The sequence below is a fragment of the Populus trichocarpa genome, chromosome 4, assembly GCF_000002775.5.
Source record: "Populus trichocarpa isolate Nisqually-1 chromosome 4, P.trichocarpa_v4.1, whole genome shotgun sequence".
NCBI classification, from domain to species: domain Eukaryota; kingdom Viridiplantae; phylum Streptophyta; class Magnoliopsida; order Malpighiales; family Salicaceae; genus Populus; species Populus trichocarpa.
The window spans coordinates 4,904,211-4,927,963 of record NC_037288.2 but is presented as its reverse complement, the minus strand read 5'-3'; the positions used below and the strand labels follow the sequence as shown (position 1 = coordinate 4,927,963).

The following is a 23,753-nucleotide window of genomic DNA, read 5'->3' as shown; positions in this document are numbered from 1 at the left end:
CAATTTCATACTTAGTTTTTATCGAATTTTATTTTTAAATATTGAGTTGATGATAAACCTTGAATAAATAAAAACAAAATTCAAGATATTTTATTATATTTTGTTAGGATTTATTTGTAAAATTATTGATTAGTATTTGATTTTATGATTCATGTTAGCGTTTAGTGTTTGTTTTTGAGATTTAGTATTATAGTTCGGGATTAGAGTATTATTTAGGGTTTGTATTTAGGATTGGAGTTAAAATTAATTTGTGATTTTTTTTTATCAAGGGTGTTATTTCTAATCACGTCTTCTATTATCAATCATGTTTTTATTAAAATTATACTATTTTACAAATATACTTTTTTAACTTATGCTTATCTTACAAAAAAAAAAAAAAATTTGTGGCAGTGTGCTACTTTTGAAAAAAAATATCCAAGGTAGGGTACGGTTATTGCATGTTTTTCCTTTTATATTAACTTATCCTTAAATCTTGATCCTTTGATGATTGCAATCAGTAAGGAAAGTTTGCATTGAAATAAGGTTGTCGTTGGGCTTATGAGAATTATTTAAGTGGAAGTCTCTTATTTTAGGTATTTTCCTTAATTTAAGGTTTATCTTTGATTGTTTTAATTGTTTTAATCTTGTTTTTCCAGTCTATCTAGTTTTTTTCTTTAAATTCTACTTTTTCATGGATCATATGTTGCCATGAAAGTTATATGCAAATTTCAAATCTTGGTTTTAGATCTCGCTGAATATCAAATGGAAAATTAAGGTGACATAACTAAAATGGATTGCTAAAGAAATATGCTAGTGATGATGCGCTAAAAATCTGACTAGTATGGAAACATGACTTCCAGGTTGGACAAGTCGGTTAATTAATTGGTCATGACAATCTTCTCCATTCTCCCTAGTCAATATAGTCAATAGCTTATATTTGATATTTGATTGGCTAAAGCTACTCGTGGCTAATACCTGCAAAAGATTTTCTTTGGTGCAGGTGAGGACTCTCCGAAACTTAAATAAATATCTTTTTAGAGAGAAAGAATACACGAATATTCTTGAGAGATGCTCTGAAAATATAAATGCAATAGAGAATTGAAGATTGTGAACTTGTTTTATGAAGCTCTCATAGTGTATTTATAGCCTATAAATCTTGTCTTTCTGTAAAAAGGAGAGCCTACAGTGTTATCTTGATAACATTTAATGAGGGATAAATATTCATTACTTGATAAGAATATGGTGGGTCCTTAAAAGATTTTTATATACATAAAAAATTATAGGGAGAAAAAAATTTAAGACGTCAAGTGTAGCTAAGCCTATATAAACTTAATTCTTCTCCAAAGTTAGATCCAAAGGAGGTTGGTCACGTTCCTGGACATGCCATGAGAAGACGGTGATTATCTTAGACTTGGCTAACTGCCAAGTCCAAGCATATTGGATGTGCCAGACCTACGCAACCTTGGACTTGGCTGACTACCAAGTCCAAGCGTGTTGGATCTAGCATACATGTCAGACCCACACTACCATAGACTTGGTGCACTGCCAATCATGTCAGACTCACGTTATCTTTGACTTGACTAATTGTTAAGTCGAAGTGTATTGGATCTTATATACGTGCTAGACTCACTCTAACTTGAACTTGACACTATCAAATCCAAGTGCTTTAAGTTTAACACATGTGCTAAACCCATACGTTTACAAAAATAAATAAATAAATAAAATTGACTCATCATCTAGTTGTTCGTCCACTTATAAAATAGTTTCCCCATTAATTTTTATTATATGTTATCGAATGCATTTATGATAGATTATAAACTTATTTTCATTTTTTATACATAGAGATTTTTATTATATCATGGTTCACTTCAAAGTTAGATGCAAACCTTTTCCTTATTCATTTTTTTTAAAATACCTATTTTTGGAAAGAAAGTGTTTTCATTTGGAAGATAGTTTGAGATTTTTTTGTTGTTAAGAGCTTATGATGGTTTCAGGTAGACTGGTTCAATTGAGCAATGTCTGATGTATTAAGGATAATATTGATAAAATTAATTATTTTAGGATGGAATTGAGAATTAAATAATATACATGGATGAAAAGATGATTGATCCATCTTTAGCTCTATTTGGATATGACTAAACTGGGTCAACGACTTTAAGTCTTGGAGGTTAAAATAAATGTTGAAAGTGATCTTTACTTAAAAATATATTTTATATAATTATTTTTTATTTTTAATATTAATATATCAAAACAATAAAAAAATACTAAAAAATATTAACTTGAATTTTTAAAAAAGAAATTTCAAATTTTATTTAAAAAATGATCCAACTACATTCACAAAGGTGCTTTTATAATTTAATCTGGTTTTACTAGTTGATCCCTTGATTTGAAATAAAATGACATGATTAAGTTCTTGAATTAAACATGCTATAAATTACTTGGGCCAAGTAGACCTGCTCTAAGACAAGGCTTTCAACTTTGCTCCACATTGACTGGGCCGAAAGGAAGATGTGTAGTTTTTTTTTCTTGGTTTGGATTATGGTCCCGATTTTAAAAGCATAGTAGAATTTACTAAAAGAATATTATACTAGTAATCATTCTCGTAAAAAAGATTTTTTAAAAAGAAAATTACATCAAGCATTTTGTATAGTTTAGTTATTTTTTCATACACTTTTACTTTCACCCAAAAAAATCAATAAAAAAATTAAAATTATTTACAAAATTATCATTTTACTTCAATTAATGATTAAAAAACCTCCTAGCTATGTTAAAATAACAAAATTGTCACTCTTCCTCACTATGTCGAGCATAAAATTCTATCCATCAGCCTGCCGGAATCTGGCAAATTAAACCCAAAAAGTTTGGATCATCAGCGTCAGTTTACAGACCTATAGTTGCTATGTACAGCGAAAAAAAAGTCGTAGTTGGCTATATAGAATGTTCTCTTTGTTACCTATGATGATTCTCTGTAGTTTCTAAAATCATGAAAAATAGTGCAGTTGCGGAAGAGGGTCAAAACTGGAGTCTAGGGCAAAGATAACTCATCATGAAAACTACAGTCGCCTATTGCCATGGAAAGAAAAGTACTGTTCATCACCAGTCAGACAGTATTCGCAAAACAAATGAAAAAAAAGGGGGAGAGGGCGGGGGGACAAATATTGAGTTATGGATTTGCCACTTGAAAAGAACAAGAATTAAAAAACTGTTATTTTATGTTGTTTTTTTAGAGCTCAACATGATTTTGTTCTCCATCAAGATCTTCTTCTACACATTCTTCCACTTTTAATTCTGATGCTTCCTTGTCCTTTTGATCTCTGGTGAATTTTTTCCTGGGTCTTGGTAATACCGTTCTCTACAGGTCCTCTTGCTTGATTTATGGAAGTTGATGTATATCCATATCCATTCCCATGTAATGGTGTTTGCCGATAACCTTGAAACCATATCAAAACAAAATTTTACAAGCTCGTTATCAATCACCTCAAAGCTCTGGTTTCGGTAGTGGGTTCAATTTCTTATTTTCCCGGTAAATGCCATGAACAAATGATTTTCAAGTAAACATGTTCTTTCATGAGTTTTGAGAGTGAATATGTTATTTCATGGATTTTGAAAGTGAATATTATGTATTGTCATGAGATTCTTGAAAACCCTAAAAAAAACTGGAATTAATTTTCACTGTTTATAAAACCCTAATTGAGAAGAGAAGAGAAAGAAAATTAACGGGGAAGAAATTATATTTTTTTTATATGACATTCGTGTATTTGTGTTAGTAAATTTAATTTTTTTATATTATTTTAATTTTTGACTTGATAAAGATATAAAATGTAATTTTTTAAATCATGGATACAAAATTATGGAAGACTCGATATAATTTTGTTAAAAAAAAATATAAAAAAACTATAATAATGATAAGAACAACTATACTTTTGCATGTACTAATTGTAATTCATGTAAGTTTTGTTAATCATCATTATAAATCATTTTGATATATCCATACAAGCATTTTAAGTTTCTATGTCCCTATTTCCAAATAAGAAAAACAATAAAAATATTTGTTATATTGCATGCATATTAAGTTTTATAACTTATTTATAAAGTTCATAAAGATGCCATCCATATTAAAAAGGTTTTTACGGGTCGACATTCTAAAACCCCTTAAAAACTTTTTCCTTTTTAAACCGTGTCAAAAAATAAACGTTTTGTTATTCACTTAAAGTATTTGAGATAAATAGACTCGTAACAAGCTATTATTTTAAATGTTAATGAGTAGTAACACATCAATTTTTTTTGTTTACAAAACATATTTTCCTTTCAAATTTTAAACCTTTAGGTCTAATATCATTGATGACACCTATATGTCAATCAAGGATATTAATTTTTTTTATAAGTCCCAAACATTTGTGTCACCAAATCTTACCTCTAGGTACATCAACTCATAATAGTTATTGTTTGGATATTTGGGGTCTGAGTATAAAAATTTCATTCAATAAAAATTATAAGTGAATCTCGGTATTATAGGATAAATAAATTTGAACAAGTTATTATCCATGGGCTGCTGCTACATAAACAAAATATTTAGCAATGACTCGTCATAAAATTTAAGTTGGATTTAATGATTTCAATAAAAGCTCACCTAATTATTTATTGACATGATTTGATATACTATTGATGTTATAATTAAGAGTAAATAGTGGTGGATATATCAATTCACCAGGTAATTGAAAGTGACAAAGAAAACATTGACTTAGAATTGATAGTCTTAAAATATACTCGTCCACTCAGTGTTTAACTAACTATAATAAATTTATTCTCATCCATGTAGACAAACAACTGATATTAGGTATAATGAACCATTAGAAATAATAATAATAATAAAAAACAAGTAGCATTGCAGCTTATCTCATTTAGAATCCTTTATAGTGATAATATTTTTTCTTTAAGAAAGATGGTGGGTCGTCGCGATCTCGGATACAAAAATATTAATATAATATGTAAGTTTAATATTAATTATTTACAATGTTTATACCATTATCTAATCAATATATGACGGAGAGATATTTTTTTAGAATCAAATATCCTCTTTTAATTGCATTGATATATGATTCATAAGACATAGATATATGATTCAACCGAGATTTAGAAACTCTCCTAAGAATTAATCCTAAACGTAACGCTTACGTTCCTGTTTATATATATATATATATATATTGCTTTTACTTTGTCAACTCAAAAAACATTAAAAATCAGATATTCTATGTAGCAGGACCAAAATCAAGATAAATAACTGAAGCTTTAAAAAAATAATAATTATTAAAGCTTATAAAAAAGCTTGAGATATGTGCATTGCTGCAGTTTTTTTATATATTTTCGTTAATATTTTTTTTTAAATTCTAACATATTGATATATTAAAAAAATTAAATTAACACCCGAGTTTACTAATTGTACACTGAAATATATTTTAAAAAATGAATACCCGATTTTGCTAATTGAATATATTAATTTTATAACGACCAATTTGTATTATAAAAGAATTATTTTGATATCAAAAGCTCTGTCTAACGATAATACTTGTGTAATTAATTTTATTGATATTATCAAACTCAAAAAAAAAAAAAAAATCAAATATCCTATTTCAGAGCATCAAAATAAAAGGATATATATATATAGAAGGGTTCAACACCCCGTCGAAAACCTCAACCACGATATTTTAATAAATCATTGCTACCAGTTAAGCATGAAAAAAAAAAAAAACCGAATAAATTAAAAAGAAGAAGCTGATCAGTTCGCCCTTTCTTCAATTGAATTCCCTAACGGTTTCCTGTACCAGGAAAGAAAGGTTCGTTATATGGATAACAAAGGAACCGCCAAATTGACGAAACCTTACAACTTCCATTTTGCACCCATTTCTTGTTAAGCTCTCTTTCTCATCAGCATCAGCATCATCATATCTTCTTCTTCTTCTCTTCTTCTTCTTTGTATCTGCACCAAAACAGAAGACCAAAAGCTCGAGAGAATGTTTAGCTGTTGTTGTTGCTGTTGTTGTTGGGTTAGGTGGCAAGTAGTTGTTGCAGATATGAATCTTTCTTTACAAGGTAATCAGTTTGGAAAGTGTTGCTGAGTTTTCAACTCTTATATCTCACTCATCTATGGATATATACAATATATTATAAATCACTATCACCTACTCCTTAGCTTCACTCTTAATTTATTTTTGGATGTTCTTGCTTCATCGATCACAAATTTCCTAATTCACGGTTTCAATGTGTGACCGAACTTGAACTCTTTTTTTTTATTTGATCGAATGCGTTGGTGGGTCATTGTTTGAAGAGAGAGACGCAGGCGTGAGGGTTTCTTGTAGTTTTCGTCTTGAAAGTAATCTAAATTCTCAACGTTGATATTGATGTTAAAATAGGTTGCTCGAGTTTCTTAGTCGTGTTGTATTAGAGACTGTGGTGACATTTTGTAATTAGTCTGACTACTTAATTAAGCTTTATTGAGATTTGAGAGAGGTAATGCTATACTGGGGAAGCAAGGATCCCCTAGAAGTCCTCGTCCTGATGTTGTGAAAATGAAAGATTATCAGACCAGAAGTTCAGAATGTTTGCCTGGTATTGATCCTATCCTTGGGAGGAGATTGTCGGGAGGGGATAATAATTGGAAAACTAAAGTTGCATTGCTTCATGATTTGAAAAACGAGCATGGAAATCTTGGTTCTTGTAAGGCAGTTTATGTTGGGAAAAGGCACTTGTGGTTCCGTAAGCATGTTAAGTCAATTGCTCTTATGTTTGCATTGATGGGGTCTCTTTTCTTGCTTGATTCTTTCACGGTGTCACTTTTTGATTCGATAAGTCTGCAAAATAGTTCACCCCCAATGACATCAAGCGGTGTTAAGGTACGATGCTGCTTGTTTATAGCACTGACATAACTTTCGGATTTGCATCTTGACAGTGTTGGAAACTGTTCTTAGGAGTTGTGTTCATCATCTACAGCAGTAGATGACAACAACAACAACTGCGTTTTCGAATTAACTATTCACTTCTCTTTCTGTGGTCTATACAATTTACTTATCATTCACATTCTACAGCATACAATTATGCATTGCATTGACATTCCAATTCTGCTATTCAGCTAGCGAAGTTGGGACTAGTGGATAATGTTTTAGTCCAAATTTTGCAAATGAACTTCAGTAACATGCGACTTGTTTTTACATTTAGTCATGCAAAGAATTTTTTTATTTTTTATGATTATACGAGCGCACCTATCTAGGGCCATGGCTTCTACCATCACATAATGGACCATGAACCCTTTTTTTTTTCTTTTTCCCATTCCGCACATTGCTTAGAAGAAAACATTTGCAAGCCTATCATTAAATCTGAAAGATTTATGAATTTAAGAATTTTTAGTTTTTCTTTTTTGTAGATCAAGTTCTCTATGTATCATAGAGGATCCAGCCGAATAATTTCTTCTTCTTTTTTAGCAAAAAATATGCAAATTTCAATAAGTTAATAGGTTGGGTGTTTGAGACAGTTACTTAGTTAATTGGTAATTATTGTATCTAAAGGGGGATAGAACTGCATATGCTAATGAAGAGGAACGTTCAGTCCAGATGCATGGTCGGCTCCAAAACCTGGCTTACAGTGCTCTTGCCGAGGTTTGCTTCAAAAATTTTACATTTAACAGATTCATGTTAGATGAGTTTTTGGTATGTAATATCATGAATCTGAAACCCCTTCTCTGCTTTAGAAAGAGTTTAAGCAAGATACATCGAATTTTTGGGAGGAACCACGGAAGGCATCTTTATGGAAACCTTGTGGAGATAGAAAAGATGCAGAAAAATTAGGTAATTTAACATCTTCTGTTTTTGCGTGTAAAAGTAATGTTTAGTGTATAATGAATGGTGATGCAAGTATAAAATCTGGGAAATTAAATGACCAGAAGTACCGTGATTAAGAAAATTATTTTGTTGAGACAGGGCAACCTGACAAAAACAATGGGTACATAATGGTCAGTGCAAATGGTGGTCTCAATCAACAAAGAGTAGCTGTAAGTGTCTAAACCTTTCAGACACATAGGTTAATGTAGTTTTTAATAATTTACTTTTTGAAGTGTCATAGAATTATATTATTGGTTGCTCTGTCTTATTTCGTTGGTTGATCCATCTCAATTGTTTTACAGACTCAAGTTTTATGTTCATGATGATACTACCTTACAGTCGAGTTCTGCATGGATTACATTATTTACGGCAGGATTCATAATCATTTAGCATTTGGTATTTGCTTATTAATTGCTCCCTGCTTAGATTGTTCATGATAGAATGAATAAAAAGGTTTGAGCTAGAGCTTCTCTGATCCCGGGGTTGTATTTTCATGTAAACATCACACGATCTTCCTCTCTACAATTCATTATCATCTTTGATTGACAGAATGGTGAAACAGAAAAAGGGAAACAAAGAAAAAAAAATCAGAGATCAATAGGCATATGTTAAAATGGTTTGATTAGATTTGCAAGGGAAACAAGCATTACTGAAGTTGTTAGATTCTCACCACAACGTGCAATGTTTCAGCCACTGCTATGGAGTTAATTGGCAATTTACCACAAACAACTGGAACAATTTGCATACCTACTGGGGAGAATGATTTCTAGTAGAAAAATAGGAACAATAAATACCATGTTTTCTTACATCTCTGTAGGTATGGTCTTAGGATCAATGAGAACATGGGGAAGTAAAGTGAAAGTTAAAAAGTAAGCAGATGTCTTGTATATGAGCCAAAGTTGAAGATACAGTCTCTTGCATATTCCATGTACTTAGTTGCAACCTTTTCTTTCGGCAATTTCTAATGAAATCATAGCTCATTGAATAGGAAATCTCATCTTCAGGTGGCTAGCTCACATTAGTTGCATCTCCACATGAAGTTAGGTTAGTATATCCAACGGATAGCTCACATTCGGTCTGCATCCACATGAAGTTTGGTTCAATGATATGATTTTTGGGGATAAAATAAAAGGAATCTACTCAAGCATGAAAAATAAATTTGGAAGTTCCAGAAAACAGATAATACAAAAATAGCTTGGCTTTTTTATGTCTCCATTTTTTAAACAGATAAAGGTCTTTTGAATTGCAACAGCGTGGATAGGTCTTGGATTTCAGTACTCGGAAATGGAGTTATAAGTTCCTCCATGGAATTTAAATTTTTTCTCTTGGCCTTGCACATATTAGAAGAGTGGACTCGTTTTTTTTTTTTTTTCCTCCTCTCTCTACAAAGGGGATGTTCGAAATTGAGAAGAGGGGACGCTAATGCCAATTGAGCTCTAGCTCATTGGCAGAAGAGTGGAGTTAGTAGATAGCTAAAGGTTGGAATGTGTTCATGGAAGAACTGGAAGAATGACTTTGAAATTATGTGAAACCTATCTTTGTGTGTGACTATAGTTTGATAAAGTACAATGTGGGACTGATGAATTATAACAATTGTTGGAGTCATCATTGAAGAGGAAATACCTCAACAAATAGTCCGGAATGATCAATTTATTAAGATGTTTTAAATCTGAGGCATTTCTTACCATAGCTTTTGTTTTTCCCTTCTAAATCAAATTTATGAAGCCTGGATAATCCATATAGGCTTTTTACCAAATTGATTACAAGATGTAGCAGCATTGAGGTTTTCCTGAAGGAATTTTTTATATTTGAAATTTGATAATCTCAGCTTAATATAGTTGTTATCTTGCTGGTGAGTGCTTCATGCATCTTTCTATGTCTTTCCTTGCTATCAGAATTGCCATTATATATTTCAGTGACACAATTGTTGCTCATGGCAGATATGCAATGCCATTGCCTTGGCATCTTTACTTAACGCAACCCTAGTTCTTCCCAGATTTCTTTACAGCAATGTATGGAAGGATCCAAGGTCTGATATTATATATACAAATTGCTTCCTCTAATCTATATTACTGCCCTGCTTTCCATGTCATATCTGAATTTGGTCATTGCTCATATAACCTGGTTGCAAAGTGATTTTTAGTCTATTCTGTGTTTGCTGTTTTCTTCATGAACTGCCTTTTCTTTCATAAAATGCTGGCTTATATTATTTTTAAAGGGGGGAGTGAAGCTGTTGTTCAATGGTATTTAAATAAATCTATAGCACTATCTTCTTCATGAGATGATCATGGAAATTCAGTATTACTCTACAGAAAACTCACCTCTTTCATTTTATGGAAATGCAGCCAATTCGGTGATATCTATCAAGAGGAGTATTTTATGAATATCATGAAGGATGAAGTGAATATCGTAAAGGAGCTTCCTTCTCATTTGAAGTCATTAGATATTGACGCAATCGGTAGCCTAGTGTGTGATCTTCTTGGTTTCTACGTGCTTAATATAAAGGCAGTGCTATTTCACAGCATTACGTTATCTCCTTTCATCTTGCTTTTGTTAGATTACTGATGCGGACATTGTGAAGGAGGCAACGCCCATCGATTACCTTACAAAAACTCTTCCTCTCCTGCTGCAAAATGGAGTTGTTCACTTTCTTGGATTCGGTAATCGGCTTGGATTTGATCCGTTGCCTTCGAAACTTCAGGTAAAGGACATTACTTGGAGGTTCAAATATTACATAGTTACAGGACAGATATTAAACGCGGAGAAGCTCAACGTTAACAAGAATCTCTTCGCAATGTCTTTGATGTTAGTATAAGTGTTCCAAGATACCTTTTCCCCTTCTAGGCAAGGGTTTCTCCGAAGTGTGACAATTGAACTTGACTGAAGCAACTATCCCTTCGCACCCCAAAACCAGAAAATAACTACGTAATATAAACAGTGATTTCTTTATGAAGTATCCAACTAATACTGAATTAACAAAAAAAGGTCCAAACAAAGCATGGCACTTCGTAGTGAATCGAAATCCTCTGTCCTTTTGCCATTAGCAAAAATATGAAAAAGAAAAATAATCGTTGGATATAGCTGGTCTTTTCTTCTGAAGTATGTTGCATAGTTATCACCTATCCATAACCATCGAAAATAGATTACATTAACAGCTGAAGGAAGCCTGAGGCATTTTATGGTACAAAACATCATGAATGAGAATGATATCTGGAGTTACAGACAAATTCTGCAATCACTCAGAACACGACAGACAGTTATCAGTATCTTAACTAACTTTCTATGAGAGCATTCATTTATTCAATTTTTGTGAAAGCAATCATAGCTTAGTTTATTTGAAAGCCACATCATTTATAGTTTTATAATTGCATTTATATGAAAGAAGCATCATTTATAGTTTTATTAGTGCCTTTGTGATATGAAATATTCTCCAGAAATTAAGGTGCAAATGTAACTTCCATGCATTGAAGTTCGTGCCAAAAATCCAAGAAGCTGGTTCATTGTTGATCAGAAGGATAAGGAAGAATGACGCTGCACAGACTACATTGGACAGACAACTTTTCGGAGAGTTTCTGACTGGCAATCCCTCAAATAAACATGATTCAGCAAGAGGCTCATCTAAATATCTTGCTTTACACCTGAGGTTTGAAGTGGATATGATTGCCTACTCCTTGTGTGATTTTGGAGGAGGGCAAAAGGAGAGAAGGGAACTCCAAGCCTACAGAGAAAGCCATTTCCCTATGCTTATGGAGCGCTTGAAACACTCCATGTATGAATTGCTTCAACTTTATAATTTATATGCACTCTAAGAGATGATCTAAATATGGAATCTCTCTCTTTCATATCACTGATGTTTGCAGGCCTATCTCTTCATCGGTGTTGAGAAACTTGGGGAGATGCCCATTAACACCCGAAGAAGCTGCACTTATGCTTGCTGGTCTTGGAGTCAAACATGGAACTTACATTTATCTTGCTAGTTCTCATATATATGGGGGAAAATTTAGGATGCATTCATTCACTAACCTCTATCCTAACTTAGTCACAAAGGAAACTCTCCTGACACCCAGTGAGCTTGCACCTTTTAGGAATTTCTCTTCGCAGGTAATCAACCATTCTTTGGGCGTGTTCAACTTGAAAATAGTTGGCAAATTCCAGCATGAGCAGTGTTTCGGAACTACTTTTTCATTGACATTGTAGAGAACTGCTTTGATTGCAGCTAGCAGCATTGGATTTTATCGCCTGTGCAACTGCAGATGTCTTTGCCATGACTGATTCTGGAAGCCAACTCTCATCTCTGGTGTCTGGATTCCGCACTTACTATGGCGGTGGTCATGCTCCTACCCTGCGGCCTAACAAGAAGAGGCTAGCAGCAATTTTGTCAGAGAATGGCACCATAGGTTGGAATAGTTTTGAAGATAGAGTAAGAAAGATGATTAAGGATGGTCAGAGTGTTCGCATACGGGGTTTTGGTCGAAGCATTTACAGACAACCAAGGTGCCCAGAATGCATGTGTAAAACATACTAGCATGTTCTCAGGTGCACACTTTTTTCTACCTTCTATTGTTTTGAAATTGATTTGCATCGGCCTAGAATGACATCCCTGCAGGCATCACAATCATGGCTTTGCTCCTCATTTGATGATCATGCCATCAGGAATGCAAATGGCAATGCTGATAGCCTGATGCATCATCTATCCGTTTGTTTAATTGTTTATATAACAGTCGGTTGTATTTGTAAATTTTCTTCCCTTTTGTTCTAATTCCTTTAATTCTTTCCATTTGTATATATAAGACACCTGTTCGATTCAATAATATCTTCCCACTAAATGCATTCCTGATATTAATATTATGATAGGTTGCTCTCTTCTCTCTCCTTTTGCTACATGAACTGGAAGGTTTCAATGTCTTTTCTGAGAGAGCAGAAATGGCAACAGCAGCTCCCCCCTCCCTCCCTCCCCTGGTCCTCACGAGCCCAATACTTTTGAGGAAAAACATTCAAGGCAAAGAGGTTACAAATTTGAACACTCTTTACTGTTCATGAATGCAGGTTTTCTGGCAACTGATAAGAGAAGGCATCGGAGGAATCCTTTCAAAACAAAATTTGGTTGAATCTTAGAAAAGAAATCCATCAGAGTGAAAAGTCTAGTTGTGAGATGTGAGAACATTGTGCCCTTGGACTGTCGACTTTGTTTTACATTTCTTGATCATTTCCTAATTTGACTTGTGCTAGTCTCTACGATATTGAGAGCAGCATGGTAAATGTTCCTTCTCCATTTAAACGCACCAGGAAGAGATTTTTTTTTACTAACAACTTCTGGGGCAGAATATTGGAGTGGCAATTGAACTGGAATTCTTCAGAGATAAAAAGAGAGTTCTTCAGAGAGTCGAATATTTAATTTCTCCAAAAATCACACCGTTAATTTGGTGATAAATTAGTTTTGTTGTAATAAACCTGACCAACCCAAGTCATATACATAACAAAATCAATGAAAATGAGAGAGGAGAAAGCAGGAAGGAGTCATTCTCTGCAAGCAAAACACATGGATCTTTTGTTTCACTCTTCTTAACTATAGTTGTAATACCCGGTCCCCACATATATTCCTGATCTGGAAATGATGTTTTTCCTCTATCATCTTTCGTTGGAATTGAAGTTAGTTCAAGATGGAGGGAAGAAACGATTAAGGTTGAAAGGAAGGGTGTAGAACTCTTCATTCCTGCTGTCTCCTTTGAATGTCCGAAACTTGACCCACCATGGCATTCCTCTATCCCTAGCACTGTCCTTGTAGTCAAGTGTGTTGTCTAAGAAAACAGCGACTATCAATGCAACAGTTGGGGATGAGAAGAAGATAGTGTTGAGGAAATCGTTGAACTGCACATCAAAAAAACAAAATAATCAATTGCCCTGCGCAATTGTAAAGGAAAGCAGCAATGAGACAATAGTGCACTGCGCACTATAAGAACGCAGAATCATCAGCTTTAACTTGTCATGAGGAGTACACATTCCATATTACTAGATCTGATGTGAGCTGTTTTCATAGTGGATGGTAGAAATTTACCCATCCAGCTCTGGTATGAGCAGGACCATGATAGGCCTTGGAAGTGTATTCTCTAAAGTACTCAGGGACGGACAAACCAAGAAAGAAGGCAACGCCAGTAATGAAAAGGTTTCTCATTGAGTTCATGTTTGTGAATTGCAAAAATGACAACCCCACGGAAGCTGCAAGACAAAAATGTTGCAAATATCAGTTACAAGTGATAAGAACTTGGTAGAATCATGACGATCTCAAAAGAGAAGCAATCCATTACTCACCAACTAGACCAAACAACACGCAATAGACAGCACCAAAAATAGGGAAGGGTATTGATGCAAATAAAGCTCCAAATTTTCCTGCCAGAAGGTGGAAGATCAATTATACAGACGAGTTATTTTTTTATAAATAATAAGCATATACTTGGCTGTATCTCTCACCTAAAATAGAGAAGAATATCATAAAACCAGCTGAGATTTGAATAACCCTGCGGCTTCCGACACGAGTGCTTCCAAGCAACCCGATGTTTTCTCTGTTGTTTTTCTTAAATATTAGTCCCGTTGCATAGAAATGAGAACTTCAAGAGAGATGAACCTATGCTACTTACACAGACACTGTCGAGCCAGTCAATGTTCCAAATAGTCCGTCCAATAGGATCCCAATGCCCTGCCAGCCAATACCACGGCTAAGAACGTGAGCTGGAGGTGGGGTGGCACTTGCTAGACGTGACGCAGCTTTGTATGCTCCAGTTGACTGTCAAAGAAGTCATTAGTCTTGCTTTCACTAACTAACAGAGTAAGATAAAGCTCCAAAAATAACTCGTTTGTACCATTACCTCAATCAATGAGACAAAAACAGCAGCCATCATTCCGAAACAATGACCGGCATCAAAGGTGGGAGCACCCCATTGAAGAGGATATGGGATCTTTATCCTGAATTTGAAAAAAAGAAAAAACCTTAAGTATCAAAAACAGGTTGTAACAATAATCAGAATCACAGTAATCAGATTAATAATGTCAAGAAATTTTCTAAGTCTTTGAATAGTTGTTCTCATATCAAATTGTTTTGAATCACATTTTGAAATCGGCATGCACTCGCATATGTTTTTTCCTATACATGCACATATCTAACTCAGGCAATAGGGGTTCCAGACATTAAGAAACTTATTATATATCCTCCGGTGCAAATAAGAAATGTGAAAATATTTATAATCCAAACACAGAAAAGAGCGAGTTACCAACCATGGAGCAGAAGAAATGAGGTAGGCTTTATCAGTTCGACAGTTAATTTGGGTGATTTCTGGACGATGTTTGTATGCACCACTGGCTGTCAGGAGGTGTGCATATGCCCATATCACTGTGATTGATATAAGGAGAGCAAACCGCTCCAGTATTGGCAGTTGTTTTGTCTGGAAACCTTTCAAGTACTGCACCGTGCACAGCAAAATAAAACCAAATAAAAATTAGAAAGACACCCTTTTTGTTCCAAATCATTGAACTAGTTCCTGGAAAAATGGAAAAGGTACTAAAATTTTAGTCTCTTTAATCCTTAATATTGCATATACAGAACCAAGAGTGACTAAGTTTTGATGTGTATTGTTCTGTGAAGCTAAAAAGTTCAAACTCTAACAAAAGTATTGACACTAGGATTAGGTGTAACACCTGGGAGCAGGTTATAAACAGGATAAGCATGGGGATGCCAATTTCTACACACCGTCCAGTCTGAAACGGATTCACCAAAAAAAGAAGCAACAACAGTCAGAACAACTAAGATGTAGAACGATGGCAAGAAAATCCTGCAAAAAGAAAAAAAAATGCCAGTGAAATTGTCACTGTACCACAGGGAAGCCTCTATCAAACAGACCAAAACCTACTAATGCAATGACTGGAACCATTCCAATTGGACTGAAGAACCTGAAAGGAAAATAAGATCAATAAATCAGCAACAAAAGTAATGCTAAAATTTGTTTTCATGATCAGTAGTAGTACCTGGAACAAATGGCCCATAGTTGACTGTATCCTAGAATTATCTGTATACTTGATGACACTATCAGAGCACCTTGGACTGCTCTCATTGTGCTAAGAAATCTCTGACAAATACAAAATACACTTCCATTAGTTTTTGATCTGATTATAACATGACAAATCATCAAAACAAGGAGTATTTGGAATAACTCAATAGTCAATCCAACACTTTGTACAATTTTTGCCCCTCCAAACTATTGTAAACACACACAAACACTTCATGGATTCCATTCATTCGCTCTATAATTACTAGTACTATCACATTTGCATTTATATCACTTATTATTATTTTTATTTTTACATTTTGGATACAGAATTGAAGTCACCGGTTTTATTTGATTTGACTTGGATTCGGAGAATTTAGATACAGCACAGCCTTGTAAATAGTGAAGCCAATTAAATGAGTGGGTGGGTCACAACAAAGTTGACGAAAGGGACCTCTTGATCCTTCTGGGTTCTCACGATGGACTTAACTGTAAAGTGAAAGATTTTCTACTATATTCAGAACTGTAAAAGAAGAAAAGAAAAACGAGACTAACCAAATGGTCATCAGGAATTTTTGTCAAAGATGGGTCATGTATTATTGACACAATGGGGACCATGAATGCATAAGACCCTCCAATTACGGTCGGTAAACGCGTCCCAAACAGTGTTTGTAGAAGTGTGTTGATCCCTTCAACAAAAAGCAGAGTCTGCACCACCCTCACTTTATCACCCTGAAACACACCGTATTAGCCCAAAACGAAAACAAATAAATAGATAAATAAAGATCCTCTTTCACAGGTCTAATTGATCTACTTGAAGTTAAAAACAAATGGTAGGTTCTTTCAGGTCATATGCCCAATGTACGAATTTTTAAAGCAATGGATACATAGAAATCGGAAGAAGGAGATAGTAAAAATCGACTCACATGATTTCCACCCATCAAAGGAACAAGAAATGAAGGGATCATAACAGCAGTTCCTAAAGCCAAGATATAATGCTGAAAACCCAAAGCTATAGACTCTCCTGCTTCCACAAACACCAAGTTAGAAAAGAGGAGACTAAAACAAGCTAAAAAGACTTGATATTCACAAAAAAAACAAAACATACCCCAAGATGGGTTAGAATCGATACAGTACTCTAAGCCTTGAAGTTGGTCCATTGGAGGGTGACTTATCTCTTCTGGTTTTGGATCAGCTGCCATTGTTTATAATCCCCTCAAAACCACCCTTGTTTTTACTTCTTAAGCTCAAAACTCAAAAAGGGTATCCACTAAATGAATCAAAAAATCGATAGATAAGCTAGGGGAGAAAGAAAGGGACACCCTCAAGTACTGATGATCTCAAGAGAGTCCTAGCCAGTTAAAGCACAGGGAAACAAAGGAATGCAGTTTGATTCACTGGATGAGAATGAAAAAGAAAGAACGAAAGACAAAAGCAAAAAAGGGTTAAAGAGAAAGAGATGGAAAGGCAAGCAAGAAAGAAAGAAAGAAATAGAGAGAGAGTACAAATTGAGAGAGAGAACTGGCACTTGCCGCGCACTCAACTTGCCTTTCTTTCTCTCTACAGGGTTTATGCCTATCTATATTTATGTGCCTTTTCTTTTTCTTTTTTTTGGCAAAACCAATAGTTAACGTTAACTTCTTCGACATTCCCTAAACTGCCCTTTAAGTAACTCTCTCAAACTGAATATTACCGTTGCCTGACTGCCTCCCTCTTCCTCCTCCATGATAAATTTATTCAACTGAGTAGTTGTTGTGTCTGCACATTTATTTATTACCATGAATGAAGACATAAATAGAAGCACGCAGCCTCCTCTGCCCACGTGTAACTGTAACTCAGAATGTTTCTACTCTTTTTTTCTTCTTTTTTTCTTTCTGTTTTTTAACTTTATTATGCATATAATAAATAGTAATTTTTCAAAACACGAAAAGTAAGGTATAGAAACGATTAAATTATAGGATGTTCTGATAATATGAAATACCATCCAACTTTTACTTTAAATGTGTCAGCGTGAATTGTTTTTTTTTCCTTACCCGGATATTTTTATATCTTTTTAAAAAATAAAACTAGTTATGTTCGTAGTTTGTGGTTGTACTTTTCAATAAGTGTATTTTTTAGTAATCAAATTTATATTCTCATCTTTGCAGGGATATAGCAGTGTCTTAATCACTAGACCAACACTTGATTGGTATTAGTTTGAAACTGTTAATTATTAATAATAATCCTCAATGTAAATAGTTAATGTTAAGATAGAGATTATCAAGTATTGAAGTAGAAAAGCCAAGCTTTTTTTTCATTTTTCTTTACTTTTTGTTTTGCATATGATTAATTAAATATTAACATGGTTTTATGAAGAAAAAAAAAAAGGAGGCATGGCCATTGTCCATCTCATCTTTACTGCAAAGATTAGGGACTGCATGTGTATGCATGGCTTTATAGCTATATTTACAATGGAATATAAAAGACAGCTTTTTCATAAAAGAATTGGGAGTCACGAACTCAAGAAAATAAAAGAATTATTGCATGCTTTCTTCCTTCTTTATAGCCCCTCTAATTGTTTTCTGGGCATTGATTAGATATTGTTTTATTGGGGAAAATAAAATGTATTTCAAGAAACAGAAATAAACTAATTATTCTACAGATACGAACAACAGCAGCAGTAATTTCAGCAAATGTCAATAGAAAACAGATGCTTTGACGACCACATGTTTGACGGTTGCTGGGTTCTTATTTGTGTGTTTTTTGTCTGAAAATATTACAAAATTAAATAACCAAGTTTGGGGAAATTCCTAGTAATGTCATTTTCTCTTCTTTTCCCAATTGCAGCGCCGAAATTCTAGCTCTTACACCTCAAAAGTTGCAGCATATTTTGTAGAGTCGGTATGTTTGTGAGGTTTTACCCTTTTTTTTATATATATTTTTTTAAATTATTTTTTTATTTTTATATTGTTTTGATGTAATAGTTTAGAAATAAAAAAAATATAATTTTATTATATTTTCAAGTAAAAAATATTTTGATGTATTAGTTTTAATCAGTTTCATTTCTTTTTCCTTTTCTATTTATTAAAAAAATCAATAGAATAAGATTTATTAATGAACTTAAGATATATTAAAGAATTTAATAATATAAAAATCGAATATGCAATTTTGAAGCCACAAGGACTAAATAATCCATTTTTCTAAACTATAGGGATGGAGTTGTAATAGCAAGAAAAATATCAAACAGTGGCAACTAAATGATACTATTTCTGTCCAATTTTACCCATGAGATAAAATATGAGAAAATCATTATTTATTTTTTCTCATGATTTGTTTTTTTGTGGGGAATTTTTTCACAGGAAACAGTTAAAAGTAGCAGTTTATAATAATAATAATAATAATAATAATAATAAATAGGGGCTGAGCAGGAGGACCCAACGTGCGAAGGAACAGAAACAGTGTACGAATCTCTAACGTCTCTATTTCCATGCAAAGACAAACAAATAGCTTAGATATCAGAGCTCACCTTTATGGCTTCATTTTCACTTTTTCACTGCTCTCTGCCATTTCGCTTCAGCATGATATAATATGTTTGTCTTTGCTTATAAAAAAATGTTTTCGAAAATTTTTAATTTTCAATTTTTTTTAATTTTATATATTTTTAATATACTATAAATTTTAATATTTTAAAAAATAATCACCTAATAAAAATCTATCTTTTCCACTGCCTGACCTGACCTGACGTGAGCCAACTGTCAAAGAAAATGCAATGGAAGAAAACAAAATCCATATTTGTCGTAACCCGCTGCTCTTTAACTAACTTTTAAAAAAATTACTTATCCGATATTAACCTAGGTAAGTTTTGACTGACTTAAGTCAAACAAACATATCACTCAAACTAAATTTTATTTTAATTAATTTTTTTAAAAAAATTTAACTTAAAACTCAAATTGATTTAGGTTCAAAATCATAGGTTTTTTTTATATTAATTCATTAGTCCAGGTTTAATAAATTCAAGGAAAATATATTCACAAGAGCATAGTTTTTAAACCCGGCCCGGTCCAAGACCCGGATTCCGAGTTTTGACCGGATCAATCTCTATTTTTAAAAAATTCAAAACGGCGTCGTTCTAGTAAAAAAAACAAAAAAAACATAAGTCAACGGGTTGCAACCGGGTTTTGACCGGGTTTTGCCAGGTCACTGGATCTGCCGGGTCACACCGAGTCATGATTTTTTCTATTTTTTCTTCAACCCGGTTTCAGCCTCAAGTCGGCCGGGTCCCAGGTCGACCCGTCGAGCCGAACCGGGTTTCAAAACTATGCATAAGAGTATAAATTCTCTCATTTAAGCTTTTTTTGTTTTTTATAACAATGATTAAAAGAACAGTTGTGGTTGTTATTTAGAAATATATTAAAATAATATTTTTTTATTTTTTTAAAATTTATTTTTAGTATCAGTAAATCAAAATAATTTAAAAATATATAAAAATATTAATTTAAACAAAGAAAAAATAAAAAAATATGAAGTTTTCTTTTAAAAAATTAAAACATAAAAACAAATAAAATATACATTTCAATTAATCACTTCAGCAGGTAGTTTGCAGACTTTGTGTACGTTTTTGACAGTTTGAGCTCCATGTTTCACGTCGGACAATGCAAGTAATGTTAGATTAGTATTATTATAATTTGTTTGGTCGCAATTCTCATCTCTGCAATGTGGTTTTTTGTTTTTACACTGACAAATCCTTAATTGCCCCGCATCTTACGTGGCCATCATTAGTCAAATAAAACTTGTACTATTTACAAATATGTTTCGAATTTGAATGGGAATGGACCGCCAATTACGAAAATTTCGTGTTACCAACTACCTACAGTTTTTTTTTTGTTTTTTTAAGAAGAAGAACATTGTGAAAAGGATGATTGGATTGCTTACCTTAGGAGTTCAAGATTACTTATATAATCTTTAATTCACGTACATGTAAAAGGTAAGATAGTCGATGTGCTTTTATCTATTAGTTTTGTTTTGGATAACTCTAGAAAAAAGATTTAGAATCAATTGATCACTAAATAAACTACTAGATTCTCTGAATTTTATGAGTTGTGTATTGATGATGATGATAAAAACATGTAACCAGAAAATATATTATTATTTAATGTCTATATATATATAATTATATAATCTATAATGCAACGGTCATTCGTATTCCGTGTTATTTTTCTGATACACGCAACTCTAGACTAGGAAAGGCGTGTTTAAGGAGTAGTAAGAATTTCCTGGAAATGTGAGAAAACCAATGAGCATTTGATTACAAAAGGAATACTCAAAAACATAAAAGTGTGAGCCTAAAGATTATATGTATACAGTGAAAAAAAAAAATTTAAATTTGTCGGGAGTCCATTAGATAAATTTAAAGTTGTTTAGGATTTATGTTAAGATAACCTAAAGATTATATGTTCTTTTCGACTTTGAATATTTGCTTCAAAACTGGGTTGCTACAAACCATAAGCCGTCTAATATTTAACTCTTTTTTTTTTGTGTTTTAAGTGTTTTTATCTTGTACTTTTATTACCTTAGAAAATAAGAGGCGTAACATCTATTTATAGAAAAATCTAAAAATTCTATAAATAAAAAAATATTAATTTGCCTCTTAAATAATATCACATATATTATTTTAGGTTAATCTTATAAATATATTAAATAAAGTCCTTACTTGTTGTTTTTAGGTCTTGAATTGTAATCATTTGTATTAATTACATTATAATTCTTAATTTCTAAAATTTATTTTCAATTAAGTCACACTTGATTAATCGTCCCATTTTGATTTCTAATCAATGGTTCTTATATGTGTGACCCATTAGGTTTCCTAATAAATTGACCCAAACATAAATTATAATCCTAAATAAAATAAGATTAAATAAATTAAATAATTTGATTTATTATCAATTCAATAATTGATTGATTTATATTTGAAGATCAAATATACGATGTCTAACAACCAGTTATGATCCCCAAATATTAAGAAAGTCATAAGTAATTTAACTTAACCTTTTAGTAACTAGTATCTCAGTATAATTATTATCTTTCCATCGAGAATGTTTCGATTTAAACATTATAGCATGAAGTATACCTGCTTTGTTAAATCATTTTAGTTCTCAACACTATGGTCATTAATTATGTGAATAAGATGTAAATTTTTTTCAAATTTCATTCCACCTAACTCAAGGATTTCACAATCAATATTATTTGAGAATTTGAGAACATGTGGAATGTTACCCTTGATTAGGATAACATGTGATCATGATCAAAACATAATACTCTCTATATAATATAACTAATGATTTCAAGTTTAAAGATTATTTACACAATTATCACATGAGTCTTTCCATAGATATATGTGATCTCTCTATATAGAATTCTCTTGTGGGCCAGTTTAGTGTACATATCATTTGACAAGCACCTACATATTATTCTAGATATCTCACATACCTAAGTTTATAAAAACAACAATTTCCTTTCATAAAAGAAAAAACATAATATATATCGGTATCAATAGCTCTGATTAATATCGAGTCTTAATAAAATATTGATCAAGAACATCTAAAAACAATATTTTGATACAATAAGAATTTCATAATTATAACAATTTTATAATTTTTTTTGCGAAGTATTTTTGTCTCATGAACTTTATCTTTACGCTACCCTCATTAATTAAAGATTAAATTTACTAATCGGATATAAATAAATATAAAATATAAAAAAAACTTTATTGATAACAAATATGTTTAATACACTATGTAAGCAACTAAACAGCGAGATGGTATATTCACTGACAATGTTATCCATGCTTAAAGTTCTTTTTGCATAAAGCATCAAGATCCCATGTAATTGAGATATGCTTCACTTTCACACATAGCATGGGGGGGGGTCTCTATCACTACTTTAGCCAAGTAATGTTGACTGGGAATCTCAAACTAACAATGCAAAGACAGATTATCACAGTCGAACTAGATTTATGCAATAATGCGATGATGAAATACAATAATCTTCGATGTGTCCGAGACACGAGTGGAGGGGAGAATAATTGTGTCGAGTGGCCACGGGCCTCTGTTGTTGGCTATGGTGATCGGCAAGGGAAAACGAAATGGGGAAGAAAAGAGTGCTATGCTACAAAGGAATATGAGAGTGCAAATGGCATCCGAAAGAGAGCCATGTAAATGAGGTCACGCCATGGCTGCTTCGGAATTCCTTTCGGCTGGGAAAAACCTTGGAATGTACATAGAAAGTGTGGTTCTGAGTGCGCGCGCGTTCGTAGTAATCAATCCTAAAGGATCACTTTCTAGTGACCAGTGCTGGCTTTCATTAGACTATAGGGTCAAGGTGCCTACCGGCCACTCTGCCCTGAATAGAGGGGAAGCTGGACAGCATACTAATAAGTAATAACTCCCTTTTCTACGCAGCCCAGCTGTGCCCCAGTTGCATCACATTCGAGACTACACCTCTCTCTGTACACTTAAATAATAATTTGGGTTATAATCTCGATCAACTAAATAAATTTATTTTATTTAAATTATGTGAAAAATAAAAAAAATAACAAAGATAGGATATATATATATATATATATATATATATATAAGCAATTATGATAACATGAAAAAAAAACCTTTTATTCAAGAGTAAAAAGATATTATTTTATTTTTATTCCATTAAACATAGAAGGTCAAAATATGGTAAGAAAATGATAAAAAACTGGTGTGAGTTAGCATGATAAACATGTAATATGAACATTAAAGAGTAAGCTAGTTCAGATTAACCTGATAAATCCATGTTCTAAGTTATAAATTTGAGATAATTCGATAATTTTTTTTTTGAAGAAAGCCACTATTAAAAA

At 32.8% G+C, this 23,753-nt stretch overlaps 2 protein-coding genes across 5 annotated transcripts; one reads left to right on the top strand and one right to left on the bottom strand.

Moving 5' to 3' along the window:
• The first annotated feature begins 6,153 nt into the window (after positions 1–6,153).
• Positions 6,154–13,109, top strand: LOC7476331 (O-fucosyltransferase 8). Of its 4 annotated transcripts, XM_002305027.4 has the most exons (11): positions 6,161–6,869; positions 7,539–7,628; positions 7,721–7,817; positions 7,950–8,020; positions 9,791–9,879; positions 10,196–10,316; positions 10,408–10,551; positions 11,285–11,619; positions 11,711–11,951; positions 12,067–12,386; positions 12,705–13,109. In XM_002305027.4, exons 1-10 carry the CDS (start codon positions 6,546–6,548, stop codon positions 12,373–12,375), a joined length of 1,821 nt encoding a protein of 606 aa, XP_002305063.3. In that variant the 5' UTR covers positions 6,161–6,545; the 3' UTR covers positions 12,376–12,386; positions 12,705–13,109. The 4 variants fall into 4 exon arrangements, with proteins under 4 accessions (XP_052307857.1, XP_002305063.3, XP_052307856.1 ...); XM_052451897.1 differs by lacking the exon at positions 12,705–13,109 and having other exon boundaries at positions 6,154–6,869; positions 12,048–12,262; XM_052451896.1 differs by having other exon boundaries at positions 6,165–6,869; positions 12,067–13,109.
• Positions 13,110–13,240: 131 nt separating this feature from the next.
• LOC7470202 (nucleobase-ascorbate transporter 2) lies at positions 13,241–17,460 on the bottom strand. Its single transcript, XM_002305701.4, has 13 exons — positions 16,995–17,460; positions 16,813–16,910; positions 16,442–16,618; positions 15,867–15,967; positions 15,716–15,791; positions 15,540–15,599; positions 15,120–15,304; positions 14,714–14,810; positions 14,486–14,631; positions 14,319–14,410; positions 14,160–14,237; positions 13,906–14,066; positions 13,241–13,718 (listed from the first exon to the last, which is right to left on the bottom strand). Exons 1-13 carry the CDS (start codon positions 17,086–17,088, stop codon positions 13,506–13,508), a joined length of 1,578 nt encoding a protein of 525 aa, XP_002305737.1. The 5' UTR covers positions 17,089–17,460; the 3' UTR covers positions 13,241–13,505.
• Positions 17,461–23,753: the final 6,293 nt, after the last annotated feature.